Consider the following 24,482-nt stretch of genomic DNA (forward strand, 5'->3'; position numbering starts at 1 on the left):
CAAAGTGAAAAAATGTGTGTCCCCCCCCCCTGTAACTTCTTAAATAACAGAATGAAAAATCTAAAAAAAATATATGATATACATTGCCATGCAAACTTCCACCGAAAATTGGTTCGAACGAGATCTAGTAAGTAGTTTTTTTTTAATACGTCATAAAAATTAAAAAAAAAAATTTTTTTCATCAAACCCATACGTGTGGGGTATCTATGGATAGGTCTTCAAAAATGATATTTAGGTTTCTAATATCATTTTTTTCTAAACTGAATAGTTTGCGCGAGAGACACTTCCAAAGTGAAAAAATGTGTGTCCCCCCCCCTGTAACTTCTAAAATAACAGAATGAAAAATCTAAAAAAAATATATGATATACATTACCATGCAAACTTCCACCGAAAATTGGTTTGAACGAGATCTAGTGAATAGTTTTTTTTTAATACGTCAATAAATTAAAAAAAATTTTTTTTCATCAAACCCATACGTGTGGGGTATCTATGGATAGGTCTTCAAAAATGATATTTAGGTTCCTAACATATTTTTTTTCTAAACTGAATAGTTTGCGCGAGAGACAGTTCCAAAGTGGTAAAATGTGTGTCCAAAGTGGTAAAATGTTGAACAAGATCTAGCAAGTAGATTTTTTTTTAATACGTCTTAAATGGTACGGAACCCTTCATGCGCGAGTCCGACTCGCACTTGGCCGCTTTTTTTTTTTGAGCAGGGTCTATAGGTAATTAGACCTACGGATTTTATTGTCGATCCAGTATGTTTTTTTTTTTCAAAATAGCAAAGCCATGATGGTTACCGAAGTAGGTACACTCGTACCTGACCTACAGTCCTACATCCTTACAAAGCCACTGTAATGTTAATCCTACAAACGAAAACTATTCTGTCTTCTTATCAAAAATCAATATAACCACAATGCCACAATCCAAAGTTAAATGTAAATGCCGTGCTGCGGTTTAGTTGCCAAGCCGAGACGATTTACGACGACTTAACTAGTCCAGAGACCTGACACAAGTTTCGGATACCTAGCAACTGGATCGCGATCCCGGCTTTACGTAGAAGGGGCGGGTACGTTCCAAAACCAACGCACAGGTTAAGGCAATATTGAGCAATGTGTAGTTACAGTGACAAGTAAAGTAGCCAAATTTATTGCAACACACCTTTGTTACTATAGGGATAAGGACTGTGTTGCGATTCCGGCCACTGCACTGTGGAGATCACAATACTCACAATCTATCTAATGCTGACTGTATATAGATATTGAAATTAGGTTAATCCTCTCTTGTTACTTCGAAAACGGATAAGAAAGTTGCATTTTATCCATATATGTGTGGCAAAAAACGGATAAGAAAGTTGCATTTTATCCACATATGTGTGGCAAAGTAATTTATTGCAAATTATGCATTGTTTACTTATGTTGGTTTATGGAATTGACTTTTAATGATGATTTTGAATGATAAAATTGATAAATATTCACTAACGTTCATTTGGATTTGATTTGGTTTGAAGTTTGTTTTACAGTAAGTTTTTTCCTTGCGTTGGTGTGGTAAACCCTCTGGGTTGGAAGGTCAGATGGCAATCGCTTTTGTAAAAACTAGTACCTACGCCAATTATGGTGATTAGTTGCCAAGTGGACCCCGGGCTCCCATGAGCCGTGGCAAAATGCCGAGACAACGCGAGGAAGAAGAAGTTTGATTGATTGATTGATTGATTTATAACAAAGAAAAAAATTGTCTTCAAAAATTTACTTTTATTTTACATTTCATCTTATTTTTCGAAAACAAGGTCGTTGACCTGTACTTTTTTTATTATAAAATGATAGTACAAGATATCAGCTAAAAGTTGACATCAAAATGATAGACCTAGTTAAAACATTTCACAAGTTACACGAGTCCAAACAAGACCTTCTGTAATGTGCGTCGAACAAAGTTGCTTTAGTTTTAAATTCGGGCGGCGGGCAATTGTTCTTTAGAACTAAGTAGATGCATATTAGAGATCGTTTTCGAAAAAAGAAGATAAAATGTGAAAAATAAGTAAATTTTTTAATACAATTTTTATTTTCGTTATTAATTCCCGAGTGTTTGTGGAAAATTCTCTGTGACATTTATGCTCTGAACGTATGCCCTAATTCATGAGCTATCGAATGATTATTATTTTTTAAATGTACGACAGGTAAATTGACAGATAACGGTACATTAACCAAGTGCAGTAGTGTTTGGTATCACAAAACTGTGAAAGGGTGCATTTTTAAAATTTGAAATGTCTCACACACACACAAACACAATAGAGGCTTTAGTTAAGCTGTTTACCTGTAGGTACCTACTGTTACTATTAGTTTAGGTTCTAAATTGTACTCAAACTTCCACCTCCTTTTTCACTTTTATGGGAAAATTTGAAGGATAAAAACTATCCTATGTTCTTCTCCGGGACTCAAACTATCTCCAGACCAAATTTAATCTAAACCGGTTCAGTGGGTATTTATTCCCCATACAAACTTCCACATCCCTTTTTCACACCTTTAAGGGATGATTTTTAGGATAAAAACTATGCTTATGGTCTTCCCTGGGACTCAAACTACTTCCATACCAAATTTTAACTAAATTAGTTCAGCGGTTTAAACGTAAAAAGAGAGGAGTTTTTTTTTTCATGTTTTATATGGTTGTCTGAAGACTCCGAAGTAAAATGAATGAACGACTGAATTTACGAAACGAATGGTGCCAATACGAGTATGATCCTGTATATGAATTCGGCGTCAACGATTTATACGAAAACGATACCAAACTTGGCCTAGTAGCTTAAACGATATTATAGGTATCAAAATTAAGTTGAAGAGAGAGAGAGTTAGTGACTCCACTTCTTGGGTCCTAAGGACCAATCTTAATAAAAGAAAATCTTTTATTCACTAAACTCCGTATTTCATGAGCTAACTACGACTATTACCTAATGTATGTATTTAAGGATTTCATATCATTGCATTCAAGATTATTGTGTTCATAAATGAAATATATATTTTTTCTTTTATTTATTTTACTTTTGTTTAAAATTTTATTAACTTCATTGATTTTCAACTAAGGCATCGCGTAGTACAGCCACAATCTTATTATTGAACATTTCATAGTGTTACTAAGTATTGAAGAACAGATTTAGCTTCAGATAGACCCTAAGTGGCACCAAAGCTAGTAATGTAGGTACGTATGTACGTAAAAAATTAAACGCTTGTCCAAAATTTGTATATTATAATAACAAGGCATTGAAACATTATACCTCATTTAAAGTTAAGTTAGTAGTAGTTAGTTTAAGTCGATTTCGTCCTTAGTAACTTAACGCTAACTCCGAGCTGTGGTTTGATCAGAGGTCACCAATCCGCCTAATAACAAAGGCATGCCAAACAAATACGAGATCGATAGCTATAATTGCCAAATATATATCAAGTTTGAGTGGGCGGCCTACTCTCAACGCTGGAGACCGATCGTGAGGGAGACAACGTTCGGTGTTCATTGCGCGATGACACGCACTCTCCCCCATGTACGATTAGGCCGCATGAAACGTATGCGAAAATGCAAAAATGAGCGATGTAGAATGGGCTGTGGTATTTCAATAAACACGAGCAGAGTAGCTCTAAGAGGAGGGATGGAGCAAAGAAGCTGGATGCGTGCGCACCCCGAGATTCGAAGCGCGCGGCAGTCGACATGCGGCGAGCGCGGAGTGTGACGGGGCCCTTGCGGAGGGCCCACCCTGCCTCAGGGGCCACCTGGAACGTCCAGGTACACGCAAAACCGTTTCATGTCTCAGTTATCATTTAAATTCACACCACCGCCTAAAAACCTTCCCAAACAACTCCAATGCTGTCTAATGTCGCAAATGCAAACCTACTTTCAGAAAATCCTTTGTTGTCAATTTAATTTTCTTATGTGAGGTGTATTTTCAGTGATTATTAGAATGTTTCTTCAGGAAATGTTAATAATACCCATTTTGTGTGTTCCAAAACACGACTAATTCTCCACTTACGTAGCGTAGAGCTTTATACATATACTACTGATTGAACTAAGCTATTCATACTTTAATTATGGAATTTGCTTGAGTATAGGTACTTAAATAAATAAGGTACTTAGACACACGTGTACACGTATGCAGAAATATTACAATCTGAGTAATTACATGTCAATAATACTACTTTAAGTCTAAAATACTCTCACAGACTAGCTTCTAGCTCACAGACTAGCTCATTAAGTTCTTTGAGTAGCTCATCAGTACACCGACACTGACTCAACAGTTGTCCTAAACTTGTTGCGCACGCAGTTCTTGAATACGTTAGGATATCGTTGAGGATGAATGGAAATGCTGTCGTTTTATGTTCGATTCATAAACAAGGATCTATGTAAGTAAAGCCTATTTGCTTCGTTAAAGGTGTGATTTTTGTATAATCTATTTGTAGTATCTATGACTGGCACATTTTAATAGTAGTTTATGTGACTGCTACATAATAAAAGTGTTTTAATGCCTAATTATGTACAGTTACTCGTACACTATATCATCTACATACATATAGTTATAAACTTTCTATGATATATTCACTAACCCAAATTACAGCCAACGTTGGGGCATCGTTGCTCTCTTGGCGGAACTCGCTGATATGTGGTGGCGTTACCAAAATATTTTTATCGCTCATTTTACACGAAACTTTTGTTATAGTTACTTCAGAGACAAACTGGAGTCGGGGGGCCTATTTTCGTATCATTCGATACAAACCAACATGCGAGATATGTCAAAATTGTATGTAATTGACATTTCATTTCGAACAAAAACGTATCTCGAGTGATAATAGAATAGAGGTCAACCCTAATTGCTTTTTTCAGGGATGTTCCAAATTTGAATGTCATAACCAAATCGATTTCGATGTAGTTATTAAGCAAATGAGTAATTACAACATTAGCACAGATAAGAAATTTGTTGTAACAAAACAGTTTATCGTAATGTTGGCCATTATTTACGGATTTTGAAGGTATCATAGAGGGTTTATGATATGTGTGTAGATAATTAGTACATTACGATACAAGTGCGAAAAATAGGAAATCCGAAACGAGTGGCGATCAATTAAAACACGACCGAAGGGAGTGTTTTAAATCGACACGAGTTGCGAATTACCTATTCGCACATGTATCGTACAACGTTTTACAGTACATAAGGCCCTTTAAATGTTCGACACAGTAACGTAATATGCTAATTTTGGCACTAGTGCGGTAAAGTATTATTATTATATACATTATGATACAAGTGTGCTAAGTTGGTCATTACACACGAGGCGATATTGTGCGCGCGAGCTGTAAACGAGCGCGCAATAAGAAAGCCGATGTGTGTAATGACCAATGCACACGCGTTTCATACGACTTTTTTCAACACACTTGCGAGGAAAAAACAAAACTTATAAATTAGATATTTTTTGCCAAATCAGTAAAAGTACAATTTTCAAAAAGGTGACTTACAGTTTTAACATCGAATACTTGCACCAAAGCGTGCTGGGCTTGTAGGCACTTATTTGCCAGTTCATTGAAGTAACCAACCAACACGTTTTCCAAGAAAGACTGGGCGTTTTTGCTGATTTTCCATTGAATAAAAGTTTCATATGCCGCCAATTATTTTTCACCCAATTTTTATGGTAAAAGGCTATCGTTCTCGGCTCTTGCCTCTATTAGTATTACTGGCAGCGTCAATTTATGTGTTCTTTATTTTCAATGCTTGAAAATGACATTTTCTTCAATATATAAACTATAAACAATATTGTTTACGTTTATCGTATTATATTAATGCATGTTTGTTGAACCAAACTAAAACGTAGTGATTATATGCTCTTTGAACCAAACATTTGTAAAACTTAAATACTTTATCTACGCAATGTATAAATAATAATTATGAATTCTATGTACCTATTCATCAAATTTTATAGAAAAATGTTTCTCATATAAGTGAAATGCAAATTTCTTTTTGAGAAAATAAAAATATTCTTTAACCCGAAAACATGCAAAACTATTCCAATTATATGACAAATACGAAAAATGGCTGGCGCGTTATGTTTTTTACGCACGATTGCAATGCGCGCGCAAGGCAAAGGCGCGAACGAAATCGACAAACAGCCAATTAAAAAAATGTAAAAAAGCTAATATTTTCGTATTTCTATTCGACGGATGGAGATCAAATCGATAAAATGTCATGTTTATTCAATAATGTAATTTACGAGATAATTTAATCTATAAATTATGTTTGGTGTGATAAAATCTCTTTGAACTAACATCTGAAACCTAATAGTTTAAAAAAAAAATACTCGACCAAATTAAGAAGGCTCCGTTTCCATGCATATTATTAGCAATCAGTTACCTTCTTAACTCAGTCGGATAATATATTGAAAAAGCACGAGTGTTATAATATACTGAATAAAACCGGCCAAGAGCATGTCGGGCCACGCTCAGTGTAGGGTTCCGTAGTTACTCTTCCGTCACAATAAGCTGAACTGGAGCTTAAAGTATAGTATATTGTTAACTAAGGGATGAAACGGTACCTTTCACGCGAGTTAAACAAATAGGCAAATTTGCATAATCAGTACCTAATTAAAGGAAGTCTTTTTACTATGAAGGGGAAACTTTTTGCGATAACTCAAAAACAGCTAAACTGATCATGTCCGCTATAGTTTTCATTTAATGTCTTTTTTAAGCTCTACTTCCACGATTTTTTTCATATTTTTTGGACCTATGGTTCAAAAGTTAGAGGGGGGGGGACACATTTTTTTTTCTTTCGGAGCGATTATCTCCGAATATATACTCTTTATCAAAAAAATGTTTTCTGAAGACCCCTATTAATTTTGAAAGACCTTTCCAACGATACCCCACACTGTAGGGTTGAAGCAAAAAAAAAATCACCCCCACTATACGTGTAGGGGAGGTACCCCAAAAAATTTTTTTTTTTATTGTACGACTTTGTCGGCTTTATTGATTTTTATATCCATGCCGAATTTCAGCTTTCTAGCACTAACGACCACGGAGCAAAGCCTCGGACAGACAGACAGACAGACAGACAGACGGACATGGCGAAACTATAAGGGTTCCTAGTTGACTACGGAACCCTAAAAAGCACGCGTGTTTAATATCTACGAGTACGAGTCAAAAATCGGTGGAATAAAAACGTCGTTTTGAGCAAGTGTGTTGAAAATAGATTATTACAAATTACAGTAACACAATACATACAGCGTGGTCCTTGTGAATTCGCTCAAAGAACAAAGAAACCAATCTAACTCGATCGCTACTCGATTAAGTGGACGTAGTTAAAGGAAAAGGATCCAATCCACAAAAATACCAAAACATGAGTTAAGTATACCAGGCAGGCCTTTAATGTGTATATTTTCACTCAGCAAAAAAGCACTGAGCTCACATAGCGTTTTCATATTTTAATCGACATCGGATACCATCCCCCATGTATGAAAGATTAAAAATGATATTCACCAATAAGTATTCAATACTCTTGGTACCTTGTTGTAAAATTATGTTAGTGACAGGACTGGTTTATATAAATTTCAACAAGAAAAATCCAAACTGCTTGGAATCTTTTTGAGAAAATGCAATGAATACTTTTCGTCCTAAATATATATCAACAAAACTGATCCAACCCATTTGGATCGTTTTTGAGAAACTAATTTGACGATGTGTAAATACTTTAGCTAAACAACAAAAACGATTCAGCAAACTTGGATCACATTTGTGGAATTCTTGTTATTCCAGCATTGGTGTGTCAGTAAACAACAAAAACGATTCATGTTAAATATATTAACTTTAGGCTGACTTTTTAAATTTAAACAACTTTTAACCTAAAAGGAAGTTTTACTGCTATGATAGGCTATTTTTGAATTTTTTGCTATATATGTCGACTTGGATCGTAATTCATAAACAAATTAAATAGATGAGGAAAAATAACAGAAATCATTCAAACTGTTTGAATCATTTTTGCAGGTTTAAATTAACTTGTTCTTATATTCAGCGTCAAACATCAAAGTCAATTTAAGTTACTTGGATCTTTTTTGATAATTTACTCCAGGTATAGTTTCAAAGTGGCAAATTAATCAACGGAAAAGATCCAGTTTACATGAATACGTTATAGGGATTTTTTTTATTTAAAATGGCAATACAATGCTAAATTTTAATAACGATCCATGTTAATTATATTGTTCATAAAAAAATTCGCTTTTAGTATTAATTTCGTTTATACGTTGCTGGTATTAATAATGTTATAGTAATTATAATTTTGAAACTTTACCTATCATTTTTGTAACTAAAAAAACTGATTTTGCTATTGCGTCATGCTGTGCATTGTCGCGAAAGACAGGTCTGTGGATTTGTAACGACAAAAATGGTGAGTAAAAGCTATTTTGGTTGAATCCATCAAAACTTCTTCCGATAAGATAAGATAAATTATTAAAATTCTGTTCTAATATGTGTATGTTATTATTTAGCTGAGAATAGCGATCCTAAATTTTTTGCAAGGAAGGCATGCTATGATAAGAATGAAAAAAATTACGAAATTAGGCATAAAAGTAAGTGGTATGGTTATAGTTATATTTCTTTTAATCTACAATTACTTTGGTATTAACTATTAAATATTCATTTTCCATTGGTTTTACAAAAGATTAATATGTGATGAATTTGGTATGTCATGGGAAATATTGTTCAAAAATAGTATTTTGATTTATGTCCTAAAATTTTTTTTATGTAAATGATTAGTGATGCGTTTCAGCGGGACTGGCGGGACCTTGCTCAGCACAGGGAAGATTGGAAAGCTAGAGGGGAGGCCTTTGCCCAGCAGTGGGACACACAAATAGGCTAATAAAAAAAAATAAAAAAACGATTAGTGATTATAAGAGGCTTTTATTATCGTTAAACAGAAGTGATCTCAATTTTGTTAATACTCAATACTTTGATAAGCTATTACATTGTTTTTTTAATAAAGTTTTTTATCTTTTCTTGGTGATTTTCTCGTTTTTTTTCCAATTTATTGGGATGGATCCTTATTGCCTATTTAAAATGAAAAAGGTTACATGGAAAAAGTATTTTCTCAAAATGGATCCAACCCAACATTTAGTTAAATATCTCAAGAAATACGACATTAAACTAAATCGTTTATGTACAGTCGCCATCAGATATATCGGAGCGGCCGAGGTACTCAAATATTTCTGAGCAGCAATAAATTTCAATAAATTCTTTACAGTAAATGAGGTCAATAACATCTGAACATCCAATTCGCCATAAATATATGAGCAGTGGTTTTTCAATTAAATCTGACCACACAACGAGACAATAATATCTGCACAGACAGGGTGATCATAAATATCTGAACATTTAGGGAAAATATAGAGCTCTTATAAAAACCTTTTCCTTTTTTTTAGTCGGTTAAAAGCAAGTTTAACAACTTTTTTTGTAACTTTTTTCCAGGTGGTCCGCGGGAAAATGAGCTCGCAGTGTCTTTGGCACGCGTGCCGCGCCCTGTCCGCGGGGCTGCTGCTGATGCTGCTGGGCGCTGCCATGGCCGTCATAGGTTAGCACAAGTCCACTTTTTAGGGTTCCCTAGCCAAATGGCATAAAACGGAACCCTTATAATTTCGCCATGTCCGTCTGTCTGTCTGTCTGTCTGTCTGTCTGTCTGTCCGAGGCTTTGCTCCGTGGTCGTTAGTGCTAGAAAGCTGAAATTTGGCATGGATATGTAAATCAATAAAGCCGACAAAGTCGTACAATAAAATCTAAAAATTTAATTTTTTTTAGGGTACCTCCCCTACACGTAAAGTGGGGGTGATTTTTTTTTTCTCTTAAACCCTAGAGTGTGGGGTATCGTTGGAAAGGTTTTTCAAAACTAATAGGGGTTTTCAAGAAACATTTTTTGATAAAGTGAATATATCTGGAGATAATCGCTCCGAAAGAAAAAAAAAATGTGTCCCCCCCCCCCCCCCTCTAACTTTTGAACCATAGGTCCAAAAAATATGAAAAAAATCGTGGAAGTAGAGCTTAAGAAAGACATTAAATGAAAACTATAGCAGACATGATCAGTTTAGCTGTTTTTGAGTCATCGCAAAAAGTTTTCCCTTCATAGTAAAAAGACTTACTTTAGTTAGGTACTGATTATGCAAATTTGCCTATTTGTTTAACTCGGGTGAAAGGTACCGTTTCATCCCTTGGTTAACAATTTACTATATTTTAAGCTCCAGTTTAGCTTATTGTGACGGAAGAGTAACTACGGAACCCTACACTGAGCGTGGCCCGACATGCTCTTGGCCGGTTTTTATTTAATAACATCGTGATATGGTAGTCAGGTGAGCATTCCTACGAAAAATGGCGATGTCGCCGACAATGTGCCAAATTTTGCTATATGTAAAGAAAAAGCACGCGAAAAAGTCCCGAATAGAAAATTGATTCGTGTAGGAACATTGGAGCTTATTTCTGGCTGTTACTTATATCGCGCAACACCAAACCCGACGTAGTTTTTGAGAATATAAAAAATAGGTCTTTGTATAAGCTGGTAGGTATATGACGTATGTAAACATTAAATATATATGACTCAAGTATGCCGAGCATGTCACACAATTAGCGATGTCCCTCGTCTCAAGCTGTAAATTTTAAAAATAAACGATCTTGAAAAGAGGCCTAAACGAGACCCTTATTTAATGTGAGACACACTGTTTCTGAACACGATGTGAATAATCTCACTCTCAGTGAGCGTACGCGTGAGGGAGATCGATGTGCGTGCTCGGGGCCGCGGATATCATGTTTTTGAATTTTAATTTGATGTGAGTTAAAAAAAGAAAAATTTAATCGCTGAGTTCCCTTAAAACTAAAACGCATTTTTAGGAGCAATTTTCATATTTTTACTTTTGTACATAAACAAGTTTTTAAAGTGCGTTTTAGACTTATGTTCGTGATTTTTTCTACCGAGCGACAGTCAAAAATATAAACAAATAAATGTCATATACGAAAGAAAAATTTACTGACCACCAGTGCCCAGGGCTGGAGGCCTAGCCAAGCTGATAATAATACATTGACAAATGCCAAACAAAAATAAAAATATGTATCTGGAATCGAACACCTCCTCTGCATTCTCGGCATACCTATATATTTATTTGAATCAACTTTTATTAAACTTTAAGGCACGTAATAAACTATTTCTATAGCGCAGCCTCTGACTATTATTTTTCTTCTATAACAGTTACTTAATTTAAATTTACCATGTTTAAGCAAATAAATCATTAGCAACGTAAGTGGAAAAATATATATTTTTCTTTGTTGAAAAAAAATCGCAAATATTTATTTTGTTGAAAAAAAAAAACACTTTTTTAATACAGTTGCTCAAAAAGTGTTACTTTACGTAGCTGTTTAGCGTGCGGAAAGTTGGATTTCGCGAACTAGTGCTTTTTACGTTTCCACTTGTTCCAGTTCATGACTACTTATTGATGAGTGTTAATGTTAGTTTCCTTTAAACGCCGTAATCAACATGAAAACCTATTATTAATGTAAAAATAATAAATATAAGGGTATTTCATATTTCATTACTTACATATTTATAACATGTTTATTTTTTAATATTGAATATTGAAAAACCGTTATTAATAAGTTGTCTGAATGGAACGGAATAGCTGCCGAAATGCCTGTCAAAGCAGAGGCGTTTTTAGGGTTCCGTAGCCAAATGGCAAAAAACGGAACCCTTATAGATTCGTCATATCCGTCTATCTGTCCGTTTATGTCACAGGCACTTTTTTCCGAAACTATAAGAACCATACTGTTCAAACTTGGTAAGTAGATGTATTCTATTAAGATTTTAACACAAACATAGAAAAAAAAAACAATAAATGAAACTCAAAAATTTTTTTTTATCAAACTCATACGTGTGGGTTATCTATGGATAGGTCTTCTAAAATGATATCGAGGTTTCTAATATTATTTTTTTCTAATCTGAATAGTTTGCGCGAGAGACACTTTCAAAGTGGTAAAATGTGTGCCCCCCCTGTAACTTCTAAAATAAGAAAATAATAAAACTAAAAAAAATATATGATGTACATTACCACGCAAACTTCCACCGACAATTGGTTTGAACGAGATCTAGTAAGTCGTTTTTTTTAATCCGTCATAAATGGTACGGGACCCTTTATGGGCGAGTCCGACTTGCACTTGGCTGCTTTTTTCTTGCTGCAAGAATGATTTAAGTTTCCAAAGGCAACATTCGATATTGTTTTCATACAATTTAAATACTCAAATAATCGTAAATAACGATACTTAGGTAATAATAGTATAATATTTTATATCTACAATTGTTTCTGTCTTATAGAACATGCATAAAAGAAGTACTTGTTGTTTTTCTTATTTTTGGGTGAATATCCCAAGCAATAAAATTTGATGGCAAGACTGATAACGCTGGTGCAGAAAGTCAAAATAGTCATATACTATTTTTTTTGGAAACATCTCTTAATAGCTATCGAGCTCGGGCAATAACTAATATTAAAATATCAAATAATTTAATCATTGAAAAAAAAATAAAGGCCCAATTTTTCATTCAGGTGGGTTGTCCGGAACCCAGTTATTCTTGTTTAATGCCGCATAACTCGAAAACTATACAAGATATCAAATTAGTTTTTAGTTCACTATAATACCATATCAATAAAGAACCCTTTAAAATATTACTTGCTTACTAACTCTTTAATAAACCCCCTTATTATGCGTATAGAAATTTGTCCGGCAAAATAATCCTTATTACCGCGGACAAATTTCATAGACGTTTATTGGCTAAGTTTGACTTCGTACGCCCCCCCGCCTCCTGCGCACTTTGAGAGTCAGTTGTGCCGCGGCTCTCACCGCAAGAAGACGTCGATGTGATGTCGAATAGATCCGCTACACACGTGAGTTATGTCATTTCGATGTACGGGGACAAAAAAAATATCATTCCGGAGTTTGCTATATCTTTTTTGTTTCATATTTGTTATTTTTCAAATATTTACAGATCGTGTATTTTGTACTTGTGAGTTTAAATGTCGCGATAGTTAATGAATGTGGGATTTAGTTATTTTCTTATAGTTTTATTTCACCTCGGTTTATCATTCCTCCAATTTCATTCCGGTGATTTCGGTGTAGTAAAATGGCTTTAATACCCACCAGAATGAAAATAACACCGGAATGATATCAAAAGTAGGTGGAGTTTTATATCATTCCCTTGCATACTTATCATTCACGTGCGAGTCATTTTTTTCATTCCGGTAGAAAAATGTCATTCAGGTGGAGTGTTATATCATTCCTGTGTATACTTATCATTCGCGTGCGAGTCAATTTTTTTAATCTCCGATAATTCTCAAAAGGCTTAAGATATCAAGTGCTCTGTAAGAGGCTTATCAAAGAACAGTCTGAGGTGTCGATTGACATTAAAAGAAACATCGAAGAAACGTAAATAAAGAATTACACCGGAATGACACAAAAAACTAGTACTGTTGAAATTGACCCACTGATAGATCCAGTTTAGCTTGTTGTGACGGAGAGGTAACTACGAAACCCTACACTGAGCATGGCCCGACATGCTCTTGGCCGGTATTTAACCACTTAATTTACCACTTTATTTAAGCATGCATCCCAGAGAAGTGATCGACTGTAATAGATACTCATAAATAAACCTGACACATTCTAGCTATTAACCGCACCGCGTTTACAAATTAGACAGACAACCGGAATCGTAACACTTCGGCGTTGTCCCACAAACGTGACGAGGGGGGCGCTTCCTGCCAGTGAGCAGGATCCGGCGCTGACACTTCCGGCTTGCTGCTTCCGGCCGCCATGCTGATGGTGTACACATATGAGCGTTTTAATTAGTAATGTGTCGTGTGATATGAGGCTAGAGTTATGTTTGCTTCATCTCGGCGCGGATGACGTTTTAATTACGTTGCATATATGATTATTGTAGGTTGACACGATAACCACACTTGGTACAATCAAGGTACATATCTATACGGAGAAAGTGACAAAAATATGTACACACTACTACTAATATATAGGCAATTACACCGTGATCTGGTCCTGGCAGAATATCAGTGCCTCTCCCATAGGGTGAAGCGTAATACTGAGCCAGAACCCTTTTGTTTTGCTGCGACGCACACAACATTTCCTATATGTATGGAACAGTATTATTTAAATGTATTTTTTTTTTCTCTTTCTACTTCTATTTTGTATAAATGTGTATTTCTCTCGTATAATTTTGTATCATCTGTTTTTTTTTGTCATTTTATTAATTGTATTTCCTGTGTGTATTGTGGCAAACAAATAAACGGATTATCTATCTATCTATCTATCAATTAGAACTTGCATACATATTTTTGGCACTTTTCCGTATCGATAATTAATACCTTGACTGTACCAAATCCAAATCACGTGACCTAAATCACAGAATAAATAATAGCACTAGCGTACAGAATAGTACATTACGATACAAGTGCGAAAAATAGGAAATTCGAAACGAGTGGCGATAAATTAAAACACGACCGAAGGGAGTGTTTTAAATCGACACGAGTTGCGAATTACCTATTCGCACATGTATCGTACAACGTTTTACAGTACATATGGCCCTTTAAATGTTCGACACAGTAACGTAATATGCTACTTCTCGCACTAGTGCTATAAAGTAGCCCCATATGTACTGTAAAGGAAATTTCCTACATAGCCGAAGTTTGACAGCGATTCAGGGCCGAACCATGTTGTCCCTTTATAATGTATGGAACCAGAGATGGGCAAAATGTAATCGCGAGCGACGATTAAAAGTGACGATCAATTAGTTTTAGTCGAAGAGTTGCGATTAACATTAGTCGCAATTAATTTAATCGCTGATTAAATACCAGCGATTAACTTTTTTAATCGATTATATTTATTAATTTTAGAACCAAATTTGATCTTTATAGCCGACTTTAAAAAAAGAAGGAGGATCTAAATTAATCGGAATCGTTTATTGTTGATCGAGCGCGCAGGTCTGTGGACGTAGGATGTTCTTCTAGACAGGTCGTAATTCTTAACCAAATCTCGTGAAATTTCCTGATTAGGTTCGGTAGTTAAATATAATTTTTCTGTCGTTTCGTTTATAGGAAAAATTCAAAAAAGGTGGAAATTGGCATAAATGACTTAAGCGCCAGTAGGGTCTCTGGCACTTAAGACCAATGTGAGTTCGCTGTAGTAATGAATCAACGCAGTATTTTTAATTTTTTAAGCTTAACGTGTGGTCTACAGCTCACAGAGACACTAGTATTGCTGTATAACATACCTATAAAAATACTAGTGGCTCTGCACTCGGAGACTATTAGACCGACTTCCAATTTTGTTTTTGTTATAAAAGGTATGTTTTAGAGTTGGTCTCACTATCGTCAATAAATACTTATTAAATACTAAAATTTGAATGTGTCCATACTAATATAATTGATGGAACTATCCCTTTCGGCTATTTACGGTTGTCAAAATTCATGTAGTTATCTTAAATCATAGATTCTAATTTACTGTATGTGATGTCTTTTTTACGCTTTCTATAAAAAGAAGTCTACTTTTTGGAATCTATAAAAATAATTATTCTTTGTTTAGTATGTTAAGATACATTTCGATATTTATATGATACGGTCGCTCGCAATTATTCGCAACACCACACGAGATGTAATAAAACTCGTGTTGACAGTTGCAAGCAGACTAATTTTTATTTCATCCGAAATACACCGTTATCGAGTAACAAGTTTTTACTTAGCACTAACAGATGGCAGCACTGGTATGGAATGCATATTATAAATAATGATTTTGTTACAATTTTAACACCACCACCTAACAAAATCAAAAAACAAACTTATATTTATTATACAGCTGTAACGCCTAATAATTTAACAAATTTATGGTGTTTAACAGAACACAAACTTTTTGTTAAAACATCTGCTGGCATTTCAGCTGTTGGCATATACTTAATTTTAACAAACTTATTTGCCACAGCCTCTCGGACAAAATGACAGCGAATGTCAATATGTTTTGACCGCCTATGAAACATGGGATTTATAGCCAATTTTTGTGCACTCTGATTGTCGTTATATAAAACAATAGTATCACAGCTACCTAATATTTCAGTAATAAGATTTTTTAAGTAGATAGCTTCTTTACATGCTTCTGACATGGCTACAAATTCCGATTCAGTACTAGAAAGTGACACAGTTCTTTGTTTTCTACATTCATAGGATATTACACTATTTGACAATGTAAAACAAAACCCAGAATATGACCGTCGGTCATTGACATCTGACCCCCAGTCAGCATCTACAAAACATTCGAGCGATGAATTGTCCTTTTTATACACAAGACCATAATTTTTTGTTTTGTGTAAGTATTTTAAAATCCTTTTAGCATGTTTCCAATGATTTTCACTGTGACAATTATTAAATTGGCTTAAATAACTCACACTATATGAAATATCAGGTCGGGTCAAAACTGACAGATACATTAAACTACCTAACAATTGTTGATAAGGATATTTCTTATCTTTACATACATTTCCTGATTTTTCACATTGTAGATTAACTTCCATAGGAGTTTCAGCTAACTTACTGTCAATCATATTAAATCTATGAAGCAATTCAGTTACATACTGTTCCTGATCTACTGTTATCATACCATTTTGGACCTTGACCCTCATGCCTAAACATTGTTTTAATTGACCTAAGTTTTTGATCTTAAAATTAACACTTAGCTCCTGTACTAATTGATTAGTAGCTGATTTACTGTTGGAGAAAACAAAAAAATCATCAACAAACAGAGCTATGATAATTTTAGTATCACCTTCAAACTTAGTGAACAAACATGGCTCGAATTTAGATTTCTTATAGCCAAGACTATGCAAGTACTCCTCTACTCTTTGATACCAAGCCCTAGACGACTGCTTGAGCCCATAGATAGCCCTTTTCAATTTTAAAACTTTATTATTAATTTTATCACTGCAGTCAGGAGTAACAGGCCGATTCATGTACACTGTCTCATCCAAAAACCCATTTAAAAAAGCAGTAGTTACATCCAAGTGACTTACATCTAAATCAAGTTTTACAGCAAGAGCAAATAAGAGTCTTAATGTGGAGTATCTAAGCACTGGAGAAAATGTCTCATGGAAGTCGACACCTTCCTTTTGGGTGAAGCCCTTTGCAACTAAACGCGCACGGTATCTCACTTTATTTTCTAAATCTATTTTCTTTTTGAACACCCACTTACACTGAACCACTGTGCTATTCTCAGGATAGTCTACTAATTCCCACGCACTGTTCTCTTCAAAAGAATTTAATTCTTCCCTCATAGCCTCCTTCCAAAATAAAGATTCAGGGCCATTCAGAGCTTCCTGGAGACTAATACCTCCTTCAATTGAGCTTTGACTTGATTCCACACACATATTTGTGAATCCATATCTCTCTGGTTTCTTTATTTTTCTTTTGGTAGGTGTGGCACTGGATGTAGTTTGAACTGGTGCTTCTTCAGTCACTGAAACGCTTCCCTCTCTGGCGTTAGGCTCATGGTCATCTGGAACCTCAAAAAACTCTGCCTCATCAGATTCAACTGAGGAATTCAGTTCTTGTCCACCATGATCTTGGGTCTGGACAAAATGCTCCTTTTCAGTTTGAACTTCTTCTTCTACAGAATCCACCTTCTTTTCAGGACCTGAAATATCAATCTGCATGCTGTTCTCCTTCTCAATTCCTTCTTCAATTATAATTACATCCCTACTTGTAATTATATTGTTGCTGTTAGGATCATACACTCTATAGCCTTTGACATTATCAGCGTAGCCAACAAGTATACACTGCTTCGCTTTCTTGTCCCACTTTAGACGACGCTCTTTAGGTACATGAACCATAACTTTACTTCCGAAGATACGTAGGTTACTTACATCTGGCTTCTGCCCCGTCCACATCTCATATGGTGTTTTGTTATTCAAACCTGATGCTATAGACCTGTTTTTCAAATACACAGATGTATGAACGGCCTCTGCCCAAAACTTTTTGTCTAAATCTGCATCAAACACCAAACTTTTAGCCTTCTCTGCGATCGAACGATTCTGTCGTTCAACAAGACCATTCTGTTCACTTGTATATGGGTTGCTCTTCTGATGTACTATGCCCGAGTCTTGTAAATATTTTTCAAAGATTTTATTACAAAACTCTAATCCATTGTCTGTCCTTATGGACCGAATTTTCTTTGAAGTTTGGTTTTCAACCAACAATTTAAACTGCTTGAAGTGTTCAAAAGCTTCATCTTTTGTTTTCAAGAAATAAACAAAAGTCATCCTACTATAGTCATCTACTAAAAGCATAAAATATTTTGAGCCTCCTATAGATTTTGCTTCCATAGGCCCACATAGGTCTATATGTACTCTCTGAAGAACCTCTGTGCTTCTGGTACCAATGTGAGAAAACGGTAGCCGAGCTTGCTTAGCCTCACAGCATACCACACAGTTTTCTTTGGTAATATTTATCTTGTCGTTCACTGACATTCCTGTAACTGCACCTTCATTCATTTTTTTAAGGTCGTCACTATTAATATGACCATATCTGCGATGCCAAATTCTTGCCGTCGTTGAAGACAAAAAACAGCTGTTCGATTTAAGAACATTCAGCTTATATACACCTTCGACTAAGTCCGCTGTAGCCACCAACACATTATCTTTGTTGAAGATGCGACATCCGTTTTTCTCGAATGAAACCGTATTGCCCTTGCGCAAGAGCTCGCTCACTGACAATAAGTTTGTTGCCAAACACGGTATATACAATACGTCCTTGACTGGAATCTCGTATTCAAAACCCTCAGCTTCTGTGGTGATGCACAAATCACCACTGCATTCGACTGGTATTACGGTTTTGTCGGCAACCACGATCTCATTGACTCGAGGATTGTTTGACACATTTGTCAACCATTCTTTATTCGGACTCATATTACAACTCGCTCCCGAATCCACGTAGAAAAGCATAAAATATTTTGAGCCTCCTATAGATTTTGCTTCCATAGGCCCACATAGGTCTATATGTACTCTCTGAAGAACCTCTGTGCTTCTGGTACCAATGTGAGAAAACGGTAGCCGAGCTTGCTTAGCCTCACAGCATACCACACAGTTTTCTTTGGTAATATTTATCTTGTCGTTCACTGACATTCCTGTAACTGCACCTTCATTCATTTTTTTAAGGTCGTCACTATTAATATGACCATATCTGCGATGCCAAATTCTTGCCGTCGTTGAAGACAAAAAACAGCTGTTCGATTTAAGAACATTCAGCTTATATACACCTTCGACTAAGTCCGCTGTAGCCACCAACACATTATCTTTGTTGAAGATGCGACATCCGTTTTTCTCGAATGAAACCGTATTGCCCTTGCGCAAGAGCTCGCTCACTGACAATAAGTTTGTTGCCAAACACGGTATATACAATACGTCCTTGACTGGAATCTCGTATTCAAAACCCTCAGCTTCTGTGGTGATGCACAAATCACCACTGCATTCGACTGGTATTACGGTTTTGTCGGCAACCACGATCTCATTGACTCGAGGATTGTTTGACACATTTGTCAACCATTCTTTATTCGGACTCATATTACAACTCGCTCCCGAATCCACGTAGAAATCTGACGCGCTGAATTTTGCACTCAAAAATACTGCACTAAATGCGTTTGATTGCTTTCGTTTTTCAGTTTTGTCGATCATTTTACATTGATTTCTGTAGTGGCCCGGCTGATGACATGAGTAACAGGTTATATTTTTCTTGTTCGACGACTTGACATTGACATTTCTAGCCATAGACTCATTTTTAGTGTTGCCAGGTTTCTGCTTCTGAAAACCTTTTACGGCAAACGCTCCGCTAGACTGCGGTTCACTCGATTCCATATCGAGCAGTTTCGACTTAATAACATCTGCGTCAATAGGAATTCCCGAGTGCTCGATCGCCATTATCATTGGCGAAAACTTGTCCGGCAATCCTGCCAACAGTAACGATCCAATCCATTGTTCGTTTATGTCAAATCCCGTACCTCTCAACCGCTGGGATGTTTCAACAACCTGAGTTACGTATGACGTCATTGAATCACAATTCTCCAGCCTAATTGATATTAAATTACGAAGAAGGGTAATTTTTCTGGAAAAACCTCGATCATCAAACATTGATCTTAACTTGTCCCATAATTCCTTTGTGGTCTTCGTACTTTTAATATGGACGTACAAGGTCGGGTCTATTGTTAAAACTAGCTTCGCTCTGGCTTTTGCATCCAACGTCTCAGCCGCCGCAGCCGCCGCTGCCGTAGTCGGTTTATTCTCCTCGTCCGCTTTTTTGCTTAGAATGACATCAGTCATTCCTTCCAAGACAAGCAAGTTCTCAGCCGCAAACGCCCACTCATCGTAGTTTTCACGGCCCTTCAACTTTGGCACATTCGCGATAAAATTTGAAGCCATATTTTAACAAAATTAACACTGCACAACTGAACAATAATTCTGGACTAATCTGATCGCTTTTACGTTACTTTTAGTGAAAAAATGCACTGGGACACATAACCTAATAAAACTCGTGTTGACAGTTGCAAGCAGACTAATTTTTATTTCATCCGAAATACACCGTTATCGAGTAACAAGTTTTTACTTAGCACTAACAGATGGCAGCACTGGTATGGAATGCATATTATAAATAATGATTTTGTTACAATTTTAACAAGATGTATTGCGAGTCATCACTATTTACAATCTGAATGATTTTTCTGAATTGTGCAAGAAGCGATTATGAACATAATGAAATAAGCATGGATATTATTTGTTACAGGATACTACGCTGACACACTGTCCGTGGACCAGGAGGTGCGAGGGAACGCCACCATCTCCGTCAAGGACGAGGCGAGGGGCTTCCACCTCAACAACCTCTCGTACGCCGGGCCCATCGTCATGGGCTTCGGAGGTCAGTATCATGTCACAGGGTACGTACGGTCACGTCTGAAAATATCGATACGAAAAAAGTGGCAAAAATATGTATACACGACTTTATTGCCCATATATTAAGGTAGTGTATACATATTTTTGGCACATTTATCGTACCGATATTTTCAGACGTGCGCCGCGGTGATTGCGCGGCAATACCACCATTTTAGTCAAGGGCGAGGTGAGGGGCTTCCATCTCAACAATCTCTCGTACGCTGAGCCCAAACCTAATTTATTTATTTTTATTAATGAAAAGATATCATATTAAAAAAAAGTTTGCTGATACATGACAGCTAATTACTTAACAATCTATACTTTACCTATATTATTTAAAACTTTAAGTTTATTTAAAATGGGATGATATATGAAATGCGATTTCATTACTGACAAGCCCGCTCGAGCGACAGGTTGTCTCTCTCGCACCCAGAGACATGTCAAACGCTTCGCTTGACAGACAGATGAAGTGTGCGAAAGGGAAGCCATCACGTATATGAACAAGCCATGAGTGCGAAAGAGGCAGACTACATATGACAAAACGTAACCATTTTTGAGTTCGAAGTCGGCCGAGTCGGCCAAGATCATATTTTTGCAAGATCAAGGCCGTATTTTTTGACGTGAAAAATATAAGAGAATCAAAAAGAAAAATCTATATAAGTAATTTAGTGAAGATGGTGTCATGTTGTGTGCCGGATTGTAGTGTTTCAGGGCCAAATAACCCAGGAAAATACTCATTTCACAGGTAATTATGGTATTCCTAGCGAAATTTTCGTAACGATATTTTATCAAATTAACAGCATAAAAAGTGTAAAAAGCCAATTTATACAGTTCATTACAAGTTTTTCTTCAATTGTGTGTTAACATTTCATCATATTAGTCAATAATTTAGAATATTTTGTGTAAAAACCTAAACTGTTACATTACGCTAGGGCTTGACAAAATGTTCATATGACTGTATCGATAACTTGTCGGTATATTTGTAGGTATGGAATTAGTTGTGCACAAGACATTATTAAGATATTAACCTTTATAACCGACTTAAAATAATAAAGATTCTTATATTACCTTTTTTGAAGGTGCACATGTCTAGCGATAAATTTAAACTTCACTTTCCAACACAGTACTTACATTATAACCACTACTCCACGGCTTTGCCGCCAATACAAGGAAACACAAGACAGCGTATACATACCCAACCCAGTTGGGTTGGGTACGTATACGCTGTCTGGTCCTTTTCCCACTGACAAGTTTGTCAGTGGGAAAAGGAGCGAAATTCAATTTTTCTTTGGTAAGTTAACTCTTTGCGCCTACTGTTAACACTAAGCATGCGTTTGTGTTAACGACATTGCACATGTTACACCACTCACACCTGCATACGACAGAAACCTGCTTTATCAACGCGAGTTACCTGATTTACCGACAGGGCCGCGTTCCTTAATGCTTGTTCGGACTACGTTAGTAATTTAGTCAAGTAGCGAGTATTTTAGTTACTAAACGTCCCAGAACACCAAACCAGGTGCGAAAAATAAAAAAATCGCAATGAGTGGCGATACGATTTAAAGGCGACACGAGTTGCGAATTACCTATTCGCAAATGTATCGTAGAACGTTTTACAATACATATGGCCCTCTAAATTTACGACATAGTTAGTGCGGTAAAGTAGCTCCACATTTACTGTAAAATAATATATATATACAAGGTGCTAACAAATTAGTCACGGATATTTTTACAGCTGATAGTACTCGGTTCTCGGAGTACATTTAAGTATGAAACAGCATTGGTTATGTTATGTTTTTTTGGAGAAAACTAGGAAACAAATTTGCTACGTTAAAACACCCTGTTAATAAGATAATTAAATGAGACCTCTTTAGACATTCTAGAACCTCTTTAAACTATCATTCAAGTGGCCTCTTAAAGTTGATAAATAAAATACTTGGATGTCAGTGTCATGCAATTTGCTGTCTGATTGTGTCGGTTGCAAAGAAATTTAATTAATTTACCATTATGCCTTACCGCTACACACTTAACGAGTACTTAAACATGGTAACATGTTATCGCGACTCAAACTACAGTGCGGCGGGAGCTTCAAGACTTTATGCACAAAGATACAATACGATTGTGAATCCTCAGACTATCTACCGGGCACATCAAAGATTTCATGCCGGAAACCTCATGCCAATAGGTGAAGCCGGTAGGCCTAGGTACCCAGTTCGTCTAGAAGTAGCAATTTTGGATTTTTTTGACCGCCATCCCATGAGCAGTACCCGGGACGCAGCGAATGTATTTAATGTCAGTGACGTCTACGTATGGAAAATTCTAAAACGTGAGGGAAGGCATCCTTACCATTTCACACGTGTTCAAGAACTGCAACTACAGGATTATGAACCACGTGTATTTTTCAGTCAGTGGCTTATTAGAAACGCAAGACGTAACATACTGTGGACCGACGAATGTACATTTGCGAGGGTAGGATTATTTAATATTCACAATGCACACTTTTGGTCGGAACAGAATCCCCATTTAGCACGTCCTGACCACTTTCAGACTCGCTTCAGCGTTAACGTGTGGGCAGGATTACTTGGCGATTATTTGTTGGGCCCTGTTTTTCTCAACCGCCTCAATGGTAGGACGTATCTTCAATTCCTACAAGAAACCCTACCAGAATTGCTAGACGAAGTACCAGTCGATCTCCGTAGGAGAATGTACTTTCAACATGATGGTGCCCCAGCCCATTACGATCGTAACGTAAGAAGGTATTTAACGGAGCGATTCCAATTACGATGGATTGGCCGGGGTGGGGTTCAAGCAGGTGCAGTGAACTGGCCAGCCCGCTCACCAGATTTAACACCGCTTGATTTCCACGTATGGGGACGAGCCAAAGACTTGGTTTATGGAAACGACGGGCACACAATCAGAACATCAGAAGAATTACAAACACGGATTACCGACGCCTTTGAGGTTATGAAAAGGGAAAGAGAGATCTTAATGCGTGTTAATGAAAATATCCGAAAGCGAGCACTATTGTGCATTGAAAACCATGGTCACCATTTTCAACAATTTTTATAAACAGTTTATGTTAATAAAAGTTTTCTTATGTCCGTGCTTGCTTTTTAAATTACTTAGACTAGTTAATTAGGTAGGTTAGCATTCGTTAAATATCTAACCTAATTATTATTCAATGGGAAAGTTTTTATGGGTAGATGGATGTTTGTTACATCAGGATGAAATTAGGCACAGAGATAGGTTATTAGTATGGAATAGCATACTACTTTTTTCACACTACTTGTTCGCATGGGACAGTTTTTTTTTCCACGCGGGCAGAGCCGTGAGCAGACGCTAGTATTTAATAACCTACAGTTTTCCCGCCGAATCATAATGACATTGAAGGAAAACAACTTTTGACGTGACATGACAGACAATGTTAAACATCTTGACAGGTACATAATAGGGTGATTATTTTACAAAATAATTATAATATCTTTTT

At 36.2% G+C, this 24,482-nt stretch overlaps 1 protein-coding gene across 1 annotated transcript in view; it reads left to right on the forward strand.

Moving 5' to 3' along the window:
• Positions 1-3,090: 3,090 nt before the first annotated feature.
• The window catches only part of LOC133523515 (uncharacterized), a 38,005-nt gene continuing 16,613 nt past the window's right edge, over positions 3,091-24,482 (forward strand). Inside the window, exons 1-3 of the mRNA XM_061859159.1 lie at positions 3,091-3,762; positions 9,469-9,571; positions 20,850-20,981. Of these exons, the coding sequence (XP_061715143.1) occupies positions 3,688-3,762; positions 9,469-9,571; positions 20,850-20,981 (310 nt within the window). The 5' untranslated portion in view covers positions 3,091-3,687. The remainder of the gene's footprint in view (positions 3,763-9,468; positions 9,572-20,849; positions 20,982-24,482) is intronic.

Source organism: Cydia pomonella, chromosome 12, assembly GCF_033807575.1.
Source record: "Cydia pomonella isolate Wapato2018A chromosome 12, ilCydPomo1, whole genome shotgun sequence".
Classification (NCBI taxonomy): domain Eukaryota; kingdom Metazoa; phylum Arthropoda; class Insecta; order Lepidoptera; family Tortricidae; genus Cydia; species Cydia pomonella.